At 38.9% G+C, this 20,786-nt stretch overlaps 1 protein-coding gene across 1 annotated transcript in view; it reads left to right on the plus strand.

The window, feature by feature from the left end:
- The first annotated feature begins 317 nt into the window (after nucleotides 1–317).
- abr (ABR activator of RhoGEF and GTPase) overlaps nucleotides 318–20,786 on the plus strand; it is a 331,053-nt gene continuing 310,584 nt past the window's right edge. Inside the window, exon 1 of the mRNA XM_084412865.1 lies at nucleotides 318–1,159. Within this exon, the coding sequence (XP_084268991.1) occupies nucleotides 487–1,159 (673 nt within the window). The 5' untranslated portion in view covers nucleotides 318–486. The remainder of the gene's footprint in view (nucleotides 1,160–20,786) is intronic.

The following is a 20,786-nucleotide window of genomic DNA, read 5'->3' on the forward strand; positions in this document are numbered from 1 at the left end:
TTACTCAATGTGCACTGTTATTTTACTTTATATTGCTTATTTTGTAAGCATCTAAAAACTACATAGGCTACATTTATTTATTTATTTATTTATTTATGTATTTACATTTTAAAAAGTACATTTGTTTGTCAACCTGAACTGAATTGATTTTCAATAAGCGAACGCTTATTTACTCAACAGGAGTGGCTTAAATGTTGTGTAAAAAAGCAACCACAGGCTGGGATTTTGCACTTCTTAAATGTAAACGGCCAATGGATCTGATTGGCTCCGTGTCCAGCTGACGTCAAGACTTTTCAATGTAGCGGAAGCTGAAAGTTTTTTCAGTTGTAAACTGATCAGTGGTGTGTGTGTGTGAGTGGATATGCGAGAAAGGGAAAATGAGCAGTCGCTACTTCACAACGGGTGTTTGAGGCAGTGAACCCAAGTTGTTTTAGCAGGAACAAGCCATATTCAAGGACTTTCCCTCCCCCCTACTCTTGTTGGACAATGTGGGAACAAGCGGAATTTGAGAAGCACTGGAGGAATGAGTTTCCCGACGGGGAAGTGCCCGTGATGAATCTCCAATCGGTGGAGGACATTGAAGCAGAGCTGGAGAAATGCAAAGCCAATCTTAAGGTGTTACAGCAGGCTCTGTCGGAGGAGAAGTTCAAGGTGATTTACCTTCAGACCACCATCGCGCAGAAGAAGAAACGTTATGACATTGAGAAATGTTGGAACAAGGCAGATTCAAAGAACAATACTTGCGGGACAGACAGCAGAGATGAAGTAGAGCCTTTCGCCCGGGATATTCTCCGGGTTGGCAAGACAGGTAAGCCCATCCCCCTCCCTCCTCGGAAAAAGCCAGATGTTCAGCAAGAACACCCATCTCCTCGTGACATCTCTCTGTGCGTTGCCGAGCAACGGGACAGCGCGCAGGACAGTGACCACGAGTTCGAGGACGTGGAGCTCAACGTAAACTTCCTGCAAAAAAACATTCTCAACCCAAAGAGTAACGTCCGGGAGAGTCACCGGCTGAATCCTCGGGTCCGCATGAGTCGAGATCTGGACTCGGATGACGGCAGACTGTCTCCTTCATTGGCGCTCCGCGGCTCTCACGGGTCTGGACGCAGCACACCTGACGGATACCCGAGCTCCGACCATGACGACGACTCCTCTGCAGGTAGGCAAGCAAGCTTAACAACTAATAACTCCTGCCATACCTCTTATCACCTGCAAAGCACAAATTAAGATGCCTTGGAATGTGAAGGAATGTGAGCTGCCACTGTTTATCACTAACTTCAGGCCGGTTTACACTGAATGCCTAAGCAGAGCGTATGCAGTGCAGGTATGACGTCACTTTGTAGGCTAAAGCATGGAAATGAGTTATAATTTTAGCACTTCCAGTTCCATTGCACCACTCAATTAGCAACATAGTGCATAAGTGTGAATCCTGCGATAACCACCTTTGATCTCGTTAGGCGTCTTATCCACTACGAGAAGAGAGAACTGTCCGTCATGGCTGCACTTCCTCCCCTCACTGCAGCCGCCTACTCTCGCCTAAATTTTAGACGAGGAGAGGTGCATCTCAAACGAGCCTATTAGAGCATTCGCACTGCATGCCGAGGCAGTCGTTTCGGCGCAGATAAAAATAACAAATTTCACTATAAAATCATGAGGTCACCATATGACATTCACCACTGTGAAAAAATAATAATACACGAAAACACTTCTTTGCTAGGAGTTTTTGCTCAAGCTTCAAAGGCCGTCAAATAATAAAAACTAGAGGAATATCTCAAACTTTTAAGGGATAGTTCACCCAAAATTTTTACTGACCTTCAAGCCTTCCTAGGTGTATATGACTTTTTTCTTCAGATGAATACAATTGGAGTTATATAAAAAATGTCCAAGCTTTATAATGGCAGTGAATGAAGGATGATATTTTGAAGCTCAAAAAAATGCACCCATCCATGATAAAAGTAATTCATATGGCTCCATGTAGTTAATAAAGGCCTTCTGAAGCGAAGCGATGCGTTTCTGTAAGAAAAATATCCATATTTATAACTTTATATACTAAAATAACTAGCTTACAGCAGACAGCCTACGCAAGTCGACTTGCACCAAAAGAGTAACATTTGACGCGATGTAGGAGTAGTGTAAGCTTTGATTCCTCTCGGAGTTCAAACAGATAGGGTTTGGCAACAGACTCAAGCTCCTCCGACGTTTCTCTTTAAAAATTCTCATTTTAGATTTCTAATTCTTGACTGGTGTTTTGTTTTGCTATATCCTCTGCGCTTCCGCGTTCGTCAATGCGTCATGTGTCAGGTCAAGGGTTACTCTTGATGCCTACGGCTGTCTGTCGGGAGCTAGTTATTTGAGTTGATAAAGTTTTAAATTTGGATATTTAATAACCCCCCTGTATTAAACCCCCGGAGCCGTGTGGAGTACTTTTATGAGGGATGGGTGCACTTTTTTTGGCCTTCAAAGTCATATCCTCCATTCACTGCCATTATAAAGCTTGGAAGAGCCAGGACATTTTTTTATTTAAAGGTGCCCTAGAATGGATTGTTTTATTATTTTATAATGTTTCCTGGGGTGCCCTTATAATGTTAGTATGTTTTTTAGATCTAAAGTTGTTATAATTTAGAAATAAAAGGCATATTTCCTTGCCTGATTTTACCCTCTGATTTGAACACTCTGTTTGAAGGGGCGTGTCTGCTGTGAGACTGCAGTGTTGTTGCCCACTGCTGTGATTGGCTGACATGCTTGCATATGAAATATCTGGCATTACATCTGGAAAACTTTTACTACAGCTTTTATACGTTTTTACTATTACAGCTATCGGGATTAACGAATCGTGAGAAGTTTTTTAAGTATTTAGATCTATTCCCATCACATAAAAGGTTGCAGTGATGAGCATTGAGCAGATGACAGCCTGTTGATCGCGTGAAAAAATATCTTATTGCAACGCAGTTTCTGCACTCTCACTAATGATTTCACCAATGCAAACATGAGGTAAGTACAGTAAGAGCTTCGTTGTGCAGTGTAACAGCGTCATTTCATAACGAGTTTTGGCAAGTGTCCAGATAAACTCGCACTGTGTGATTGACAGTTTAGGCGATTGGAAAGGGATTGTTCTTTGATCGCTTTCTGTATATATATTAATCACAGTTTAAGTAAGATTATTTTCATCCTACTAAGAGAAACGATGTGAAGTTGATCGCTACCGTAGTAAATCACTACTTACCGCTTGCTGGAATAAAGTTGAAATTGCCCCCTTCGTCAGTATGAGACGCTGAGAGAAGCCTGCTTGATATTGTCCCAGGTTAGAAAAACAGTCCGTGGTGAAATGGGCAGAGCAAACTAACAACTTCGATTTAAACTGTTGCGGTATCCGATTATAGATAAACATCAACCACGCCTGTTGACATTTATTTTCTGTGGGAAGGGTATGAAAAGTCCTCGCATCCTCTGCACAGCCTTTCATTGAACATGGGCTGGCATATGCAAATTTTTGGAGGCATACATATTAATGATCCCGACTGTTGCGTCACAGTCGGTGTTATGTGGAGATTCGGCTATTTTTCAGGGGTGTTTTTCAAAAACGAGATTTAAACAAGAAGGAGAAAACAATGGTGTTTGAGACTCACTGTATGTCATGTCCATGTACTGAACTCTTGTTATTTAACTATGCCAAGATAAATTCAATTTCAAATTCTAGGGCACCTTTAACTCCGATTCTATTTTTCTGAAAGAAGAAAATCATATACACCTAGGATGGCTTGAGGGTGAGTAAATCATGGGGTAATTTTCATTTTTGGGTGAACTATCCATTTAAGATTACTTTTATAGGCTTATATATAGCATGTTATATGTCTGTGAGACAGTAGGAGAGGAACACGGTCACATTGCAGCAGAGTATGCTGCCCATCATAAGTCAAAACACGTGACAGACAGTGGTCAGAGGAGAATACCCGAAAAACATGACAGAATGAATAATACTCGTCCGTAGAGCCAGACCAATATGGATTTTTGGGGACCGATACCGATATTTGGGAGTAAAAAAGGTCTGATATCGATATATTGGCTGATTTTCTTTGTGTATTAATAGTACCAGTCAAAAGTTTGGACACCCTTTCCCATTCGGGTGTCCAAACTTTTGACTAGTACTGTATATAGAATACAGTATATATAGCCTATAATATATATACTTAAACACATTTTTTGCAGTGATCACTCAAATGTGGTGATCAAACACTTTATAATGATGTGACAAAGATATGTAATGGAGGCAGGGTGAATGATAGAATGAGAATTATATATTTGAGCTGGAACCAAACTAGTTTGCATTGCATGTTCTGTTCTATATTATATTTTAAATACTGTAGCTTAATCTTCACTAATGACTTCCTCTTTTTATTTATAACATCAAAAATAGCTTGATGTAATAAGTGTCAATGGCAAAACCTTATTATCTTCTATTATTAGTCTAATATTTCCTCTAGTCTCTACCAGTGGTGTAAGAAGTACTCAGATCTTTTACTAAAGTAAAATTAATAATACCGTAATGGAACTATGTACTTTTACTTAAATACGATTTTAAATATGTAATTGAACATAAGTAAGTAGTCAGCAAAATGAAAGTACTCATTATGCAAAATGGCTCTATATAAAGTGTTATAATCTATCTATAAATTACAGAAACGTCTGTCTGTCTGTGTGTCTGTCTGAACGTCTGTTTGTATGTCTGTTATTCACATATCTCTCGAACCGTTAGTCCGATGGATTTCAAACTTGACAGGTGTCTTGCTACGGGCATGAGTAAGTGCAGTGCCAAGTTTGACGTTGTTTGGATTAGAAATGCAAAATGTATCTTTAAATATATTGGTAAAAGAAGCACTTAGAAGCTGGTGGTTTAAAAACATTCTGACATTAGAGGGTTGTAGCTGAAAGACTGTTTAAAAATAAACATTCTGACATAAACACTTTGTCAGCTAAACATTAAGTCAGCTACACTGTTTACTTCTGAATATTATATTTTAATATATAATATAAATCGATAAATCAGTCGGGCTCTACTCGTCTGTATTTGCAGTACCAACAAATGCTGTATGAAAGCTTAAAGGGATACTTCAGGATTTAGCATTAAGCTTTGTATTAGTAGAAAACCTGTAGTATTTTCGAATTACCATGCTTTCCACCCTCATATCCCCCTGAGACAAGAGATTTATGTATTTTTTGTCTGGAAAAAATCCTCCGATGACGCAAAAATCGTCATTTTGCGTCATCGGAGGATTTTCTGGCCAGAGGCTAAAGACTACAGGCAGTAGATGGTGTTGTTCCGCATGTTTTCAGCCCGCCCATAGAGGGTGGGATCTCACTCAGTCAGAATGTACACAGTGTCAGCCGTCTTTCTGTGGAAGCTAAGCTAGCAGGCTCTTGTTCTGTGGAGAAAGCTGACTAGTAGGAGAAAGCTGAGTAAGTAACCATCCTCCTTTTCCCGGACTTGTCCGGCGGGCGAGATCGTTCAAAATGTCCGGGATTCAGCTTTTGCTTTCTGCGGTCGCCATTCATTGTTCACATGCACACCTTTCAATCTAACTGAATTCATTCTGATTGGTGAATTTGAATGTAGTGTTTACATGAACGCTAAACAAGTGATCGGTTGATGTGCGTTTTACCATTGCTAAGAAAAATTCCCGCTCCTCCGTGAGAGATGGGAGACCCGGCGCGTCTCAGTTATGACGCCACCGGCCTCGCGCTGTTCTCCCGCGGCCGTCAGCCTCGTCCTGCTCGCCACAGTAAACATGATGAATGGCGACTGTAGAACGCAAAAGCCGAATCCCGGACATTTTGGACGATCTGTAAATCCCTCGCAAACTCATCACGTAGGCTAGCTTTGTTGTTTTCAACTGCAGTGCGCACTCTTACCGGTAGGCGTGGCCTCCTAAGGCAGCGAAGCAAGTGCATTCTGGGAGTTGTTGTCTTTCATCCACATAAGCCAAAAATACATTTTCTGGCTTTTCTCAGTCTAGAAAGCTCCAAATTCAAAAATTTCTTCACATTTCTGCTACTTAAATGACCTATTTTAAATACACATTCATCTTCCCAGAGGTGAACCAGTGTGAAACAAGCTGTGGAAGCGCATGTTGGGTATGTGTGTCAGAGGGCATGTGCGTCACGTTGCTCAATGAACAGTCATTGCTGAATCTTTCCAAATGGATATCAGGTTACATGTTCTGCTGTTGAACATTTTGATCATAATGTTGGAGATTGAGAGGCATGTTTACTATGGCCTCTGAAAATTTGGACATTTATGGCAAAATCTATACTTCTATGTTTTCTCTCGCTTTCGGAGCAGGTTTCGTTCACTAGTGAGGAAATGGAAAACCTTGAGTCAAGAAGTGATTACAGAACTCTATAAATAGGAGAGGGGAAATCTTTGCTACACTGTTTAACTAAATGAACAAAATTTGTCTGAAACTTTACTCAATATTATTTAGGCCACTTGTTTATAGAACAGTTCTATAAAATTAAAATATCACACGCTATCATACTGTCATACTGAATATATCAACAAGGCTGTAATAACCAGTGGCCTTGTTCCTAACCAAATCAACACTCTTGCTCTTGTAATATTGTTGTTCTAAAAATCATGTTGTCTAAAATTGCATCATTGTCATTTGTTGTCCGTATACTGTCACCTGCAATGCACAAGATTTTCTCTCGGACAGTTTAATCATATTCAGAATGTATCAAAATCATGAAGTCTTATGTAATTATCTCACAATAAGGTCAGTTGAGCATCCATAATTTGCTCTCATAACACCACTGCGGCAAAGAGGAAGAGGCCCCAAATCTGGCCCCAAATCTGTGATGGATCAGCAAGTGGTGCTTTATGAGACAAACTCACATGCTGCTAGTCTTTTACTGGCATTGACACATGTACGTAAAATTTTATGCATAACTTTTATGCTGCTCAAAGTCCAGATCTCAACCCAGACACCATATGCCCAAACTTTGTATTTACTTTAAACTTGTGGTAAGGCAGCATACTAGATACTGCATATTTGTTAGGAAAGTACATTTGGGCAGTGGTGTGATTTTACAATAATTTTTATGTTGTTTTACCTTGATTTAAACCTTTGATTTTGTTAACAACAAAAATGTTGTTAGTAGTACATTAGTCTACATTAATCTGTTTTATTAGATTATTTGGTTTCACTTTATTTTGATGGTCCCTTTACACATTTTGTTGACTATAAGTAACGTTGCACTTACATATCAACTAACAGTCATTATAGTATTAGTAGAGTATTAGTAGACTGGTAGGCTTAGTGTTAGAATAAGTTGACATGTAGCTGCAAAGTTTCTTATAGTCAATAGAATGTCTGTTGGGGGAGCATCACAATAAAGAGCAGATATTAAGCAGACAGTTTACTAACTCTCTAATGAGAGTTAGTTGACATGTAGTTGCATGCAAAGTTACTTATAGTCAACAGAATGTTCAAAAGGGACCATTAAAATAAACTGTTACCGATTATTTTTATTATTTGCATTTCACATTTTTCTCTGCTATCCAAGACCACATCAGAACAGACCTGCAACCCATTTTTTGAACATGAACCACTGCCTTTGAGTGTTCATTCTAAAGTGGATTGATAAGAAGCATCCAGGCAAACAAATCTGTTTCTGCAGTTTAGTTGATTAGTTGATTCAAGTTATACAATCATAACAATGCCATGTTTGTTCAGTGTCGCTACATTTATCTGGGATTTTCAGTGAAGTTAGCATGCACATCACTTGCACAGCTCTGTTAGACTTTGTTCATGATATTTTGGTGGAGTGATCTGGTTCATTTAATATAGGATAATCAGGGACTGGGATTGTGTTGCAGTGGGTCAGAAGGCAAAGGACATCTGGGCCTTTGGAGAGGATGTGTGGAAGAGAGATAGAGATGAAGATAAATGCATAGGGAGTGTTGGAGAACAAGTGAAAAATTAACTATTGGAGTGTAATATTGTGCATACAATTGATATATTGTGTCACAATATAGGCTATATTACAAAAAAGAAATGGGATATGTCATGTCAAGTCAAGTCACCTTAATTTATATAGCGCTTTTTACATTACAGATTGTTTCAAAGCAGCTTTACAGTGATAATAGGAAATTAATGCAACAAAGATTGTTTTGGCTGTACAACAGCTCAAGAAGAAAGTCATTGTCTACCTTAAGTAAGTTTTCAATTGATTAATTTCCGTTGTAAAAATCATTAGTTATTATTAACTTAGGGGCTGCTTACACAACACCTGTTTTCAACTGAAAACAGAAAACTTTCAATGCGTTTAAGACTGTTATGAAAATGAATGTTGACAAATAAAAATATGACATGAAAACATGTCTATGAAACCATGACCATATGACTAGAAAAAATAACACTGCTATATTATGATGCATCAATGTTCACATCTAAGAAACATCTAAAAGGAATAGCTGCTTGAGATAAAGCTTTAAGTAAATGATCTCCAGTAAACTGAAGGCCGTTTCTATGACATCCTATGAGATTAATAATCAGATATCCTAGATACATAACACAAATGTAACATTACAACTTGCATATGCACAAAAGGACGTGAATGCACATGTGAACTTGAGCGTGCTTGTTTTTTACAGTTTTTACATGGTTTAAAAAGGGAACTCTGGATGCAGTCTTCCCTACAGCACGCTGAAACAAAGGCAAGTAAAGCACAGAGAATATAAAACATTCTATGACCATCCTGTTCTCGTTATAATGCTATATATGGCGTGTAAATTGGCGCTGCACATCTTGCACTTAATTTTATTTTTCATGATAGAAAGTAATTACAGTCATCACTGCATTTTTGAAGTCATAACGAGAAACAACTTGAAATAAAACAGGTTTACTATTAAAAATGAGAACAAAACAACATTGCTGCATTATTAAAGGCCCACTGAAGTGCCTTGAAACGCGCAGCTTTGTATGATGCGTTAACGTAATTTCCACTGAAACAGGAAGCTAAGCGGGACATTTTGAATGTCCCCTCCCCCTTTTCAAATAGCCAATAGCGTTTAGGTTACCTCACAGACTGCAAGTTGTACTTGACAGCACCATGGAAGGGAATCCGTGCGCTGATGATACGTTGGATTCAATAGTAGGTGTTAATAAATTCTAGCCATTTCATTCTTAAAGGGATACTCCACTTTTTTCGGAAATATGCTCATTTTACATCTCCCCCAGAGTTAAACAGTTGAGTTTTACCGTTTTAGAATCCATTCAGCCGAACTCCGGGTCTGACGGTACCACTTTTAGCATAGCTTAGCACAGATCATTGATTCTGATGAGTCCAGTAGCATTTCTTTCAAAATGACCAAAGAGTTTCAATATTTTTCCTATTTAAAACTTGACTCTTCTGTAGTTAAACCGTGTACTAAGATCGACGGAAAATGAAAAGTTGCGATTTTCTAAGCCTATATGACTAGGAACTACTCTCATTCCGGCGTAATAATCAAGGAACTGTGCGGCTGTACCATGAGTGCAGCAGGCGTAATGATATGACGCAGCGCCTGAAAATAGGTCTAATAGGTTAGACAAACTTAGTCCCGGTCACGTTGGAAGAAGTTACCGAGCTGGGGACTATTTTCAGGCGCTGCGTCATATCATTACGCCTGCTGCACTCATGGTACAGCCGCACAGTTCCTTGATTATTACGCTGGAATGAGAGTAGTTCCTAGCCATATAGGCTTAGAAAATCTCAACTTTTCATTTTCCGTCGATCTTAGTACACGGTTTAACTACAGAAGAGTCAAGTTTTAAATAGGAAAAATGTTGAAACTCTTTGGTCATTTTGAAAGAAATGCTACTGGACTCATCAGAATCAATGATCTGTGCTAAGCTATGCTAAAAGTGGTACCGTCAGACCCGGAGTTCGGCTGAATGGATTCTAAAACGGTAAAACTCATCTGTTTAACTCTGGGGGAGTTGTAAAATGAGCTTATTTCCGAAAAAAGTGGAGTATCCCTTTAACCAATGCACAGTTGGAAAACGGAATAAAACTTGAGCGTTTGAGCAATCAAACTCACATCTCCAACCCATATTGCTCCGTGATGTGTCAACGGTAGTGATGTCCGGTTCGTGAACGAATCGTTCTTTTGAACCAGTTCTTTTTAGTGAACCGGTCCAACCAGTTCACCAAATCAAACTGAATCGTTCAAATCAGTTCGTGTCTTGAGTCAGCGCTAATCCGCAGTTTTCTAAAGTTACTCGCTTTTGGACGTGCCTGACAGTCCCTCCGACTCGAAATAAATCAATATCCCAGAGTTTGTTACTCCAGTAACTCCAACAGTTCACTGAACTGAGACATTTTGTGCTGAGAGAACTGATGAGCATGAGCAGCTGACACTGAACATGGGTTTACTACCGAACATACAGGTACAGCCAAGGTCACTTTGGCCAGGTGGTATTTATAGCATAGGGGGCGGGACACTTTAGATTCTAGAGAGCATTTGATTGGACAAAAGATGTGATGAGAAGCTGAAATCCGTGGTGATGTCATAAAAATCCGTGATCCATTTTGGCGGAAATGAAAGACAGTAAGTTATGAATGCTCAAATTTCCCAAATGCGAATTTCTTCATTGTTTTGGAACACACCAGCTTATTCATAACCTTAAAGGGATAGTTCACCCAAAAATGAAAATTCTGTCATCATTTACTCACCCTCAAGTTGTTCCAAACCTGTATGAGTTTTTCTTCTGCTGAACACAAAGGAAGATATTTGGAAGAATGTTTGTAATCAAACAGATCTCGGTCCTCATTGACTTCCATAGTAGGAAAAATATATACTATGGTAGTCAATGGGGACCGAGATCTGTTTGGTTACAAACATTCTTCCAAATATCTTCCTTTGTGTTCAGCAGAACAAAGAAACTCATACAGGTTTGGAACAACCTGAGGGTGAGTAAATGATGATAGAATTTTCATTTTTGGGTGAACTATCCCTTTAAGGCTAACATATTCATACTAAGAGTCTATTCAAAAGAATGTTGTGGTCGATAGTATCAAATGCAGCACTAAGATCCAGTAATACTAGAGATACAACCACGATCGGATGATAAGAACAAATCAGTTGTTACTCTAATGCAGGGGTGTCCAAACTCAGTCCTGGAGGGTCTGATTATCTGGTTCAGGTGTGTTTAATTGGGGTTGGAGCTAAACTCTGCTGGACAGTGGCCCTCCAGGACTGAATTTGGACACCCCTGCTCTAATGAGAGCAGTCTCAGTACTATGATACAGTCTAAATCCTGACTGGAAGTCCTTGCACAAAAAGGAACATAGTTGTGAGGATACTGCCTTTTCTAGTAGCCTATCTTTGACAGAAAAGGTAGATTCGAGATCGGCCTGTAATTAAAGGTACAATATGTAAGAATTTTGCATTAAAATATCCCATAATCTCAAGGCCAGTATTATATATTTTGTTAAGTTGATTACTTACAATATCCCAAATGTTTCCAACTATTTTTAAATCGTGAGAAAATTGCGATTTTTAACCAAGGAAACGGGGCGTTAGAGCAGGGGTGAGCTGGGAGTCGCCAGTCAATTGCGTCATATCCGCGTTACCCTCGGTTTCTGCTCGTACTGCGTGGAGTCCTGGACAAATGCGGAAGTTGTAGTTGTAGCGTCTATCAAGCCACAAACGTTAGCTTGTTTCGTGCAGTCGTTATGGAACACAATTATTCTTTACCGATTGCAGCTGGTTCTGTCGACAAAGCATGCTTAATTTTATATTTTCCAAATGTAGCATTCGGTAATAGTTATGTTTATGTAAGGGAAGTATTATTGCTTTAGATTTGTGTTTAGTTTATTGACATTGTTTATCACGTCTGGTGTTTATGGCCATGTAAATAAATATAGCATGTGTTATACATAAAGATTAATCAGTATTTTGGCAAATGATGTGGGTATGTTCGAATGTACTTTTACAACAATTGTTTAGAACACGTAAAACTGCGCCGCGTTATCACAACAATGAATTCGACATATACAGTAACATCTATGATAGCCAATTTAGTATTAAACCTTACTTTTCTTGCGGTTAATTCATTTTAATGAAATAAAAGTGTGATGAGGTTCAAGAGTCGGGAAGGAAGAAGACGGGTCGGCGTGATTGGGACTCGTACTTTATTAAAATAAAACAAAACAAACAAAAGTCGTGCACAACGCGCATTCACCGTGGCAACCGCGAAGGCACAAAACAGTTCAAAAATGAGAGCTCGGATCCACCGGTTTTCTTTCTCTGCGTCCAATTTTCTCTCCAGTCTCTCTCTCGTTCCAGCGCGCGGCTTATAAGCGGTCTCTCCGCCGATCACTGCAATAAGACACAGGTGTTCGTCATTTGCACTTGACCTACTTGCTCGTCTCTTCTTTCTCCCATTACAGACCGTGCTGAACCACGCTTTTAGTTTTATTTTTATAATGACATGCTTTTTGTGGCGAGGGGGTTGCCACAAAAAGCATGTCATTATAAAAATAAAACTTAACCTCATCCATGAACATGATTTTTCGATTCCCGTCTGACTGATTTACATCCACGGTGGAGTTTAAAACGACAGTTCCCATCATTCCACGCTCCTTCACATCGTCATCAAGCTACGCCATTGTTGTTGTTTGGAATGTAGCGCCCTCTAGCGGCAAAAAATTCTTGCATATTGTACCTTTAATAAAATTCTTTAGGATCAAGTTTTTTAATAAGTTTACACTACTAACAGTTTGTCTGCTGTCTGTTAGCCGTCACGTCACCTCAGCTAATCCTACCTCTTTGCCAATTTTCGGTTATCCGGGAGTTACGCGCTGCCAAGATGTAAACGGCCTGCTCCGCCCACTTTGGGCTTCAAAAATGCTCTTCAGAAACCTACAGGTGACGTCACAGACACTACGTCCATTGTTACAGATATAAACACACACACAAAAAAAAAACTCCTTCGAGGTTTGCATGAACTACGTGAGAATAGCCTATTTCAATGTCAGAATGGAAAGGCGATGAGTTTTCTGGTGTACAGTGAAGAAAGTCTTTCAGTCGTCTGTGGTCTCTAAAATTTGCACATCCAAAATACTTCCACTCCACACCCACATGACGTTGTTGTCTGTGTCAGTTTCTGGCTGCCGTTGATAAAAGTACCGCTAGGTTGCTACATCACGATTAACGATTTACAGTTTAAAAGAGAATGCGTTGTGTTAGGACAGTTGACAGATTGCTTGTAGATGTGGCTACTATGAGAGTGTCAAAAAAATAAATAAAATATATATATCGATTTTTACGCTGTTTCATACGCTGTTAGTCATTTGATCGATGTATCAATCCATATCAATGTATCGTTACACCCCTATTTTAAGCCTATAAGATTTTTGTCATCCTCCAAAATAAAAAGGAAGGTTTTGTTTTTATGAATCCTGAGAGATTTCTGTCCCTCCATTTGAAGTCAATTTTCCTAAAACTTAAAGGATCCAAAAAAAGGTCATAAAGGCATCGTACAAATAATCAATCGAGCGGTTTAATCCAAGTCTTCTGAAGAGACACGATTGCTTTAGTCTATATGATGAACAGATTTGCTAATCAATGCTTATACTGTAGTAAACACGGACATTCAAACGTGTGGCAAGAACAACATGGTTGAGTAAATTTTCATTTTTGGGTGAACTAACCCTTTTATGTTTTGGAATAGTCATTTTGACCTGCTTTGTGATTAGAACTGTGGTAGATTGCATTGATCATCTGAATGCGCTGGAATGGCGCAAAGTGCAGGTGTACTGAATGAAAAAAAAAATGAACGTTTACAGAGTTTCAGTGACAGTAGAGTAAACTACTATAATGCTGAATATAATGTATTGTTTAATGGGGGTGCAATGGGGGAATATTTGTGGGTCCTGATAATGCCAATTTCTGATTTTACCAGTAAAAAGAAACCTACATTATTTTAAATATATGTAGTCAGTGACAGAGTGCAAGCATATTTGTCTAATAGGGATGTCAGTTTACATAAATTCCCATGATCGATCGTCGTTCAAATTAACGATCGATTAATCGTTAGCCTTTATGCTGCAATATGCGTCTACTGCCAACAACATGAGGGTGTGCAAACCCAAATCATTCACAATGTTTTATTACAATATTGTTCTCTTGTTGAGCACGTGCATGAACCTGCTTAGTTTTATAGATTAAATGTATTTTCGACAATTAATCGATTGTTGATTAATCGTTAAAACCCCTAGTGTCTAACAATATTCTGTATTTTAATCTTCAGAATCATGAATATTTCTATTCTGGTGTCACCATTGCTAAGTCCAGGCCTATTCAAGTCCGCCCCAATGTAATACCAAATGTACAATTTTAGTCAAGACTACATTTATCGTATCATGAGTTCAGTATCGTGTAATCAATGTATTGTACCAAATCGTGATTCGTGACATGAGTGTATTGTTTACACCCATACATATTTGTCATGTTGTGTTATTAGTACACACAACTTTTAGCTTAACCAAGCACATGTACATTTCTGAGGTTCTTCACTCAGCAATAGCACTGACTGTTCAGTGAATTTGGTTTGGGAGTTGGTGTCTAGTATCTTTTTCCAGTCACACCAATACTAAATGTTCTCTGACTTCATGTCAGTTTTAGGTAGTTTATCATGGGTGTATATGAGCTGTTTAAAGGGAAATACCATTTTATAGAGCCACTATTAATCCGATGAAAATCAAGACTTTAGCTTATATCCCCCTGTCGGTGATTGGTTGGAACACTATTTGTTTTGGTTTTGAGTGTTTGGCTAAACCATTTGTTTTTGTGTGCAGATCTCAGAGCCTAGGCTGCCTACAGAGACGCGTTTTTTTGACGGCATGCTTATGGGGCGGGCAGCTAGCGGATCGTTAGGAAAGATTAGATGAATGTGATAAAAATATTTTTGGGCCTGAAATCACTGATACCACCTTTAAGTGAGGTTGATTTACCTTGGAAACTGCTGTCTCTATGATGCTTTGAAACATCACATTATTGCAATTGGTACAAATGTTTCTGACCTAATTATCAGTCAATTTTATAAAGCCTCAAAGGCTTTTAAAAGGCTGTGTGTAGTTTCAGTTTTGAATAAGATCAGATTAATTCTGTGAAGTTCTTTTATGTCTCAAGTTTGCACCAGTTTTTGTGTGTGTAATGACTCAGTTATAAAGTAGCCAAAAATCTTACAACACAATCTGGTTAATATTGACATAAGCTTAATCACCTTAGTCTATAATTTCTTTGCACTGCTGCCCGGGCAGGATGCAGCTGGATCAGAAAAGAAAATTACCAAAAAAAATAAAAAAAATATGTGGTTAGGATTTGCATAGCACCCCTTGACACAGTCTGATTTCCTGTAATGTTTCACTTCCGAGGTCTCACTATCTCTTCACATGAAGACCCCTGCCTGCCTCACAAGTTTAGAGTCTAATATAGATAGATATTATATCATGAAGGTCAGCACATTGCTCTTTTGATGTACATTTGCATTGGCTCATTATAGTGTGATATATACAGAAGACCTCGAGTTTGTTTCCCAACCTAAGGTCTTTCCCATTCCTTTTAAAAAAGTTTTTTTGTTGTAATTTTGCTGTTTGAGCATGAAAAAGGTCTGTAAAGTTACAAAGCACAAAGTCCACTCCAAAGGGAGTAATTCTCTATTACCCCTTTTCCACCAGCATGAACCGGGTGCTAGTTCAGAGCTATTGCCAGTTTGTAGTTGGTTCGACTGATGAGCCTTCTAAGAACCAGTTTGCCTTTCCACAGGCTACAGAGCCGCCACAGAGCCAGATCTTACGTCATGAGTATACATCTCATGTTGACCAGCAACGCTTGCGCAGTAGCGCCAAACACACCAGGATTGTTCGAGATGCATCGGCTTCTCGCAGACCAATCGGCACATGACATTGAAGCACTGCGAAATCGATCCAAAAGCACAAGGAGTCGTATGCTCTCCAAACACTCCAGCAGCTCTGATCGGGCCGCACCACTCCGATGCATCTCCAACAAGCCTTCCATCAACAGTGGCGGTCGTTGGGTTACTATTGACGCTCATGGCTTTGCGAACCTGACATCGGCATCCAAACACGGCGAATCCAACACGTTCGTGCAGCTCGCCGTAACATGCATAGATGGAGATTACAATCGAGGTGCTATTAGCTCAATTAGCTGCTATTTAAAAAATGGCGGTCACAAGTTTCTGTTCATCTTGTTGGTCACGGTAACCCCGCCCCCAGCCCCTGACGCAAACGGTTCTTACTTCTAGCCCAGCAATGTTTTGGTGATACTTAAGAACTACTTTTCCTGGTTCAGAGCTGGTGCTTTGGGTGTCGAAAAACAAAGAACTGATTTGAAACTAGGCTCTGGAATCAAGATTCGATTCTGCGATTCATGTCCCCCATATTATTCAAAGGCATTACAAAAAAATAGGAAAATAAGACTACTCAACTCACTTCAAATGTCACATTTAATTCTGTGAACATTATCTTCTACACATTAACTGAAGTGCAAAAACTTAGGAGGGTAATGCAAAAACTTTGTCCTTGAACATTCAGGACACAGGACCTCATTACAGGACAGGACATAATTATTCTCTGAATAGGAGACCTCTCACATGAATGGTGAGCTCCCAGAAATGTACCCACACTTTCGATTTGAAAGAAGACGGAGCGTCGTGTACAACCGATTGTGATGGTGAAGCCATTTTCACTTTGCTGTTGAACGCACGACAACAAAGCACCGCAACAAGCGCCACCTTGTAGATGTAATACGCAAATGTAAATTATCAGAGTAAACTTCGAGAAAACCAATGGAGAAAACCCGAAAGTAAAACAGATAATTTTATAATTAAATAGTGCAATACTTTGCGTTACTGTATCTATATAATTGCATGCGCAAAATATCGCGATACTGAACAGAATCGATTTTTTTCCCCCACCACTAGTACTGACTTCAACGAGGGGGGTAATAATTAGAAGTTCGAAATTCACACCGGTACACAACAAAAAGTGAGGGTACACTACAGATTAAAAAGTAGAAGTGCCGGTACTGGTACTGGCCCACTTCGAGCACTGGATAAAACATATATAGAAAATAGCAGAGGACACAGAATAAGCTGCTGCGGGAAAGGTGCATGACCCAAGTCCGAAACATGAGAATAGGCCTACTTTGAGTGCTTCAAACTACAGTAAGCGTTTACCACGACCTGCTTTGATTGATGCGTGTGCTGTTTAATACTTTTGAGACATGTTTTGCTCAATGCATGACTTACATTTTATGGTTATATCCTCATCTGTGAGTATTAGAAAGTCCCGCGGATATTTCCATTTTGCATAGCCTGACAACAAGTGTGATATTTTTTCTACTGGCCCAGTCAGGCCAGTGGTTCAAATTTTGGCTTGCCCTACAACAAAAAAAGTAATAAATAAAAAAATAAAAGAAAATTGGTCTAGGTATTGTTTCAGTTGTTTTTGATCCATGTAATAAATAATGTTATGACACCAAAAACTACTAGTCTAAAATTTTAAATATTGTTACAGGCAGTCAGTAATAAACTAAGAACAAATAATCAAATTACGAGCAATAAATAAATCCAACAGATCAAACATATACAAATGAAATAAACAGTTCTTTTCAGGTTTTTCATGTAGATTTTCAGGTTGGGTACAGAAATATTAATCAAATGTAAAATATCACTGCATAGTCTTCACTGTATAATAGATTAACCCGTATTACAGTTATTCAGTAAAGATCAGTGAGCGAATATTTTCTGTGTTTTGTTTTTTTAGACAGGCTGCTGTCTCATTAAGAGCTGCATGGACCCAATATACTGTCACACACACACATATCTCACATGTTAACGTTTAATGTTTAACCGACTATATTTATGATGATACTCGACAAGGCAATTTGACATAATTTTGTGTGAATATGTCTGTGCAAGCTCAGGAAGACGTGAAAGAGTATTTGCGTGAATGTGAGATGCGGCGTTCTGGGTGTGCGCTTTTGGATGTGTGTTGCTGCGCACACAAAACTTATCACACTAAGCTCTCAAACTGAGTACCAAACAGAGATGCGGGTACTTTCGCATGTACGTGCACTTGAATATTTAAATTGGCAAGGCTTAAAAATGCGCAAATTATCAATTCCGATCAGGAAAGTGATAGTTCCGTCAACTGGCCCAAGTGTCTTTCACGCTGGTTATGTCATAACACAATCGAGGAAACAGTATGCAAGTAAAAACTCTTTATTTGGATAAAGTGATGATGATGATGATGAAGAAAGTCCGAGATGATGCAGGCTGTGGCGCAGGGACTTTGATGGCCAGACACGGTGTGTAGACAGAAGTGCAGGGTGCTCTGAAGTGCCGACAAACTCCTGACATGAAACGATATCCACAAGACGGTGACCGGAACACAGGGACTCAGATAGGAGACGATGAACAGGAACAGGATCAGACACAACACGAGGACTTCATACAACGATCTGACAGGGGAGATGAGAAAGTGATGAGTTTATATATTGTTGATGAGATGGGCTGCAGCTGATGATGAGTGATTGCAGCTGGATCGCTGATCAGTAATAACAAGCCGGACACACCCACTCACGCGCTCACACACATGTAAACAAACAAAGCACAGGACGAGAGAGAGACATTGGATCTATGAACCGTGACAGGTTAGTCCTTATTGTCGAGCCCTCAGTGGCCTATGTAATATAATTACTATGATAAGATGAGTGAATGTGTTCCTCATACCTTATACATGTTAACATTTTGTGTTTTTATCTTTTTTAATTTAATCATTTTAACTTCTGCTTTAAAATTTAAAGTGCAATTTTTCAGTGATTCTCAAACGACTCGTCGGATGAATCAGTCTCTCTAAATCCCTCCTCTCCGCGAGCTTACTGTGCTCTGATTGGCTAGACGGCTAGAAATGTATACATCAATATTTATTCATACAGACAGGTTGTGATTCTGAGGAGCAAGCTGGTCCAAAAAAAACTGGGTACTGACCCATCTTTCTAGAGCAAGTGTTTTGCGAATTTCGCGTTGAACTACGAGATTTGCGAAGTAGTCATCAGAAAAATTACGTGTATGAGGACGGGTCGAGTTAACATAACGCAGTAGCAGCTCCTGGCTAATGTGTATTTTGAACATTATTCAAGCATGAAAACCTATTCTAGTAGACCCCAAAAGCAAAATCAAGACTTTGTAAAACGGCATAATATGTAGAAAGTGGGATTTCTTTTCATTTAATTGAGTGTAACAATAAAACCTGTTTTAGTCTGTTTTGTAAAAAATGCCTCAGTGAAATATGATTTTCCTTTCATTTTCCATGTCATATTTTCCTTATGTTAAATGCTTTGCTTGTTGAGGCGTGTTACACAGCTGGTTGAGGAAGAGAATACTCTACACTGCCTGCCAGTGCATGAACTTGTGTTTCTGTGTGTGTGAGAGAAAGACTTTGGGGGATATGACAGCAACTACAATCAGTGTCTTGTTTACGCAGACAAAAGTCTCAGTCAAAACAAAACTAGATTTTAAATTGATGTTCAAAAAACCCCCAGATATTTAAAGAAAAAAAAGAAAAAAAAAGAAAAGATATTTAACAGATCAACCCACAGTTCAGTGTACAACAAGACATCTTTACCCTCAAACATCTTTTAGATATGCTGTCAAATACTTTGCAAATATTATTTTGCTTTGAGTAATATTTCTAATCAAACATAGTTCAGATATAATGGAAGGCAACTGAGATTTTTAAATGCAGCTACAAGAACGACTTGTTTGGACTACAACGCGTTTTTTCGGGACATTGTGATGTCATAATGTTACTCATTTAAATAATCCCCGCCAACTGAATATGCAAAAAAGGGGACGAGGCCTGGCTGAGCTGCATTTGTGTTGTCGGTATGTCAAAGAGATGCTGTTTTGTCCACCCCTTCATGTATTTTTAACACTGTTCCTAAACATTATAACCCCAACGTTTATCTTTGTGCGGCACATTTTATGGAGAACAGCTTCCAGAACCTAAGATGAGCACAATACAGGCTACGCACAAAATCTTCATCTGAAATGGACAATCTGTTGTTTTTGGATCACAGCTTGTATGTCTTATTATTTGTAGTTGCTAAGATGTAAACAAAGGGCAAAGCTTTGCCTCTGCTCACCTGCTAGCCAACGTAGTATTGATGTAGTGTTCACTGTATTGTTTGTAAGCTCTCGCTTAAAAAAAAAAAAAAAAAACCCACAAAGAATACCACTCTGAAACATCCTGTGAAACCCGTGCTTGCAAAGTTTGTGCATGAAATCTGTTCTGGACAACCCTTTGTTTGTTAACAATCTTATGTCTGAATCAGGTTTGAATTGGTTTGAAATTGACACCATCCTTAATATTTACACCTGAGCAGATGAAACTCGCGGTTATGGTATGGGCCGGGCTTGAAATGTCCCAATGCAGTGCCAATCACAACACACTGGGCCAGCTAACCAATCACAGCACATTTCGTATTTCTGAAGGAGTGGCTTCATCGAAAACAGCATGTTCGAGCCAGATAGGGGAGAGAGGTGCTGTAATAATGTAAAATATGTATATATATATATATATATATATATATATATATATATATATATATATATATATATATATATATATATATATATACATACAGTGCAATGCATAAGTGAATACACCCATGCTAAAGTTGACTAAAAAGAGGAATAAAAAATCATATTTTGGAA

This window comes from Rutilus rutilus (assembly GCF_951802725.1).
Source record: "Rutilus rutilus genome assembly, chromosome: 7".
In the NCBI taxonomy this organism is placed as follows: domain Eukaryota; kingdom Metazoa; phylum Chordata; class Actinopteri; order Cypriniformes; family Leuciscidae; genus Rutilus; species Rutilus rutilus.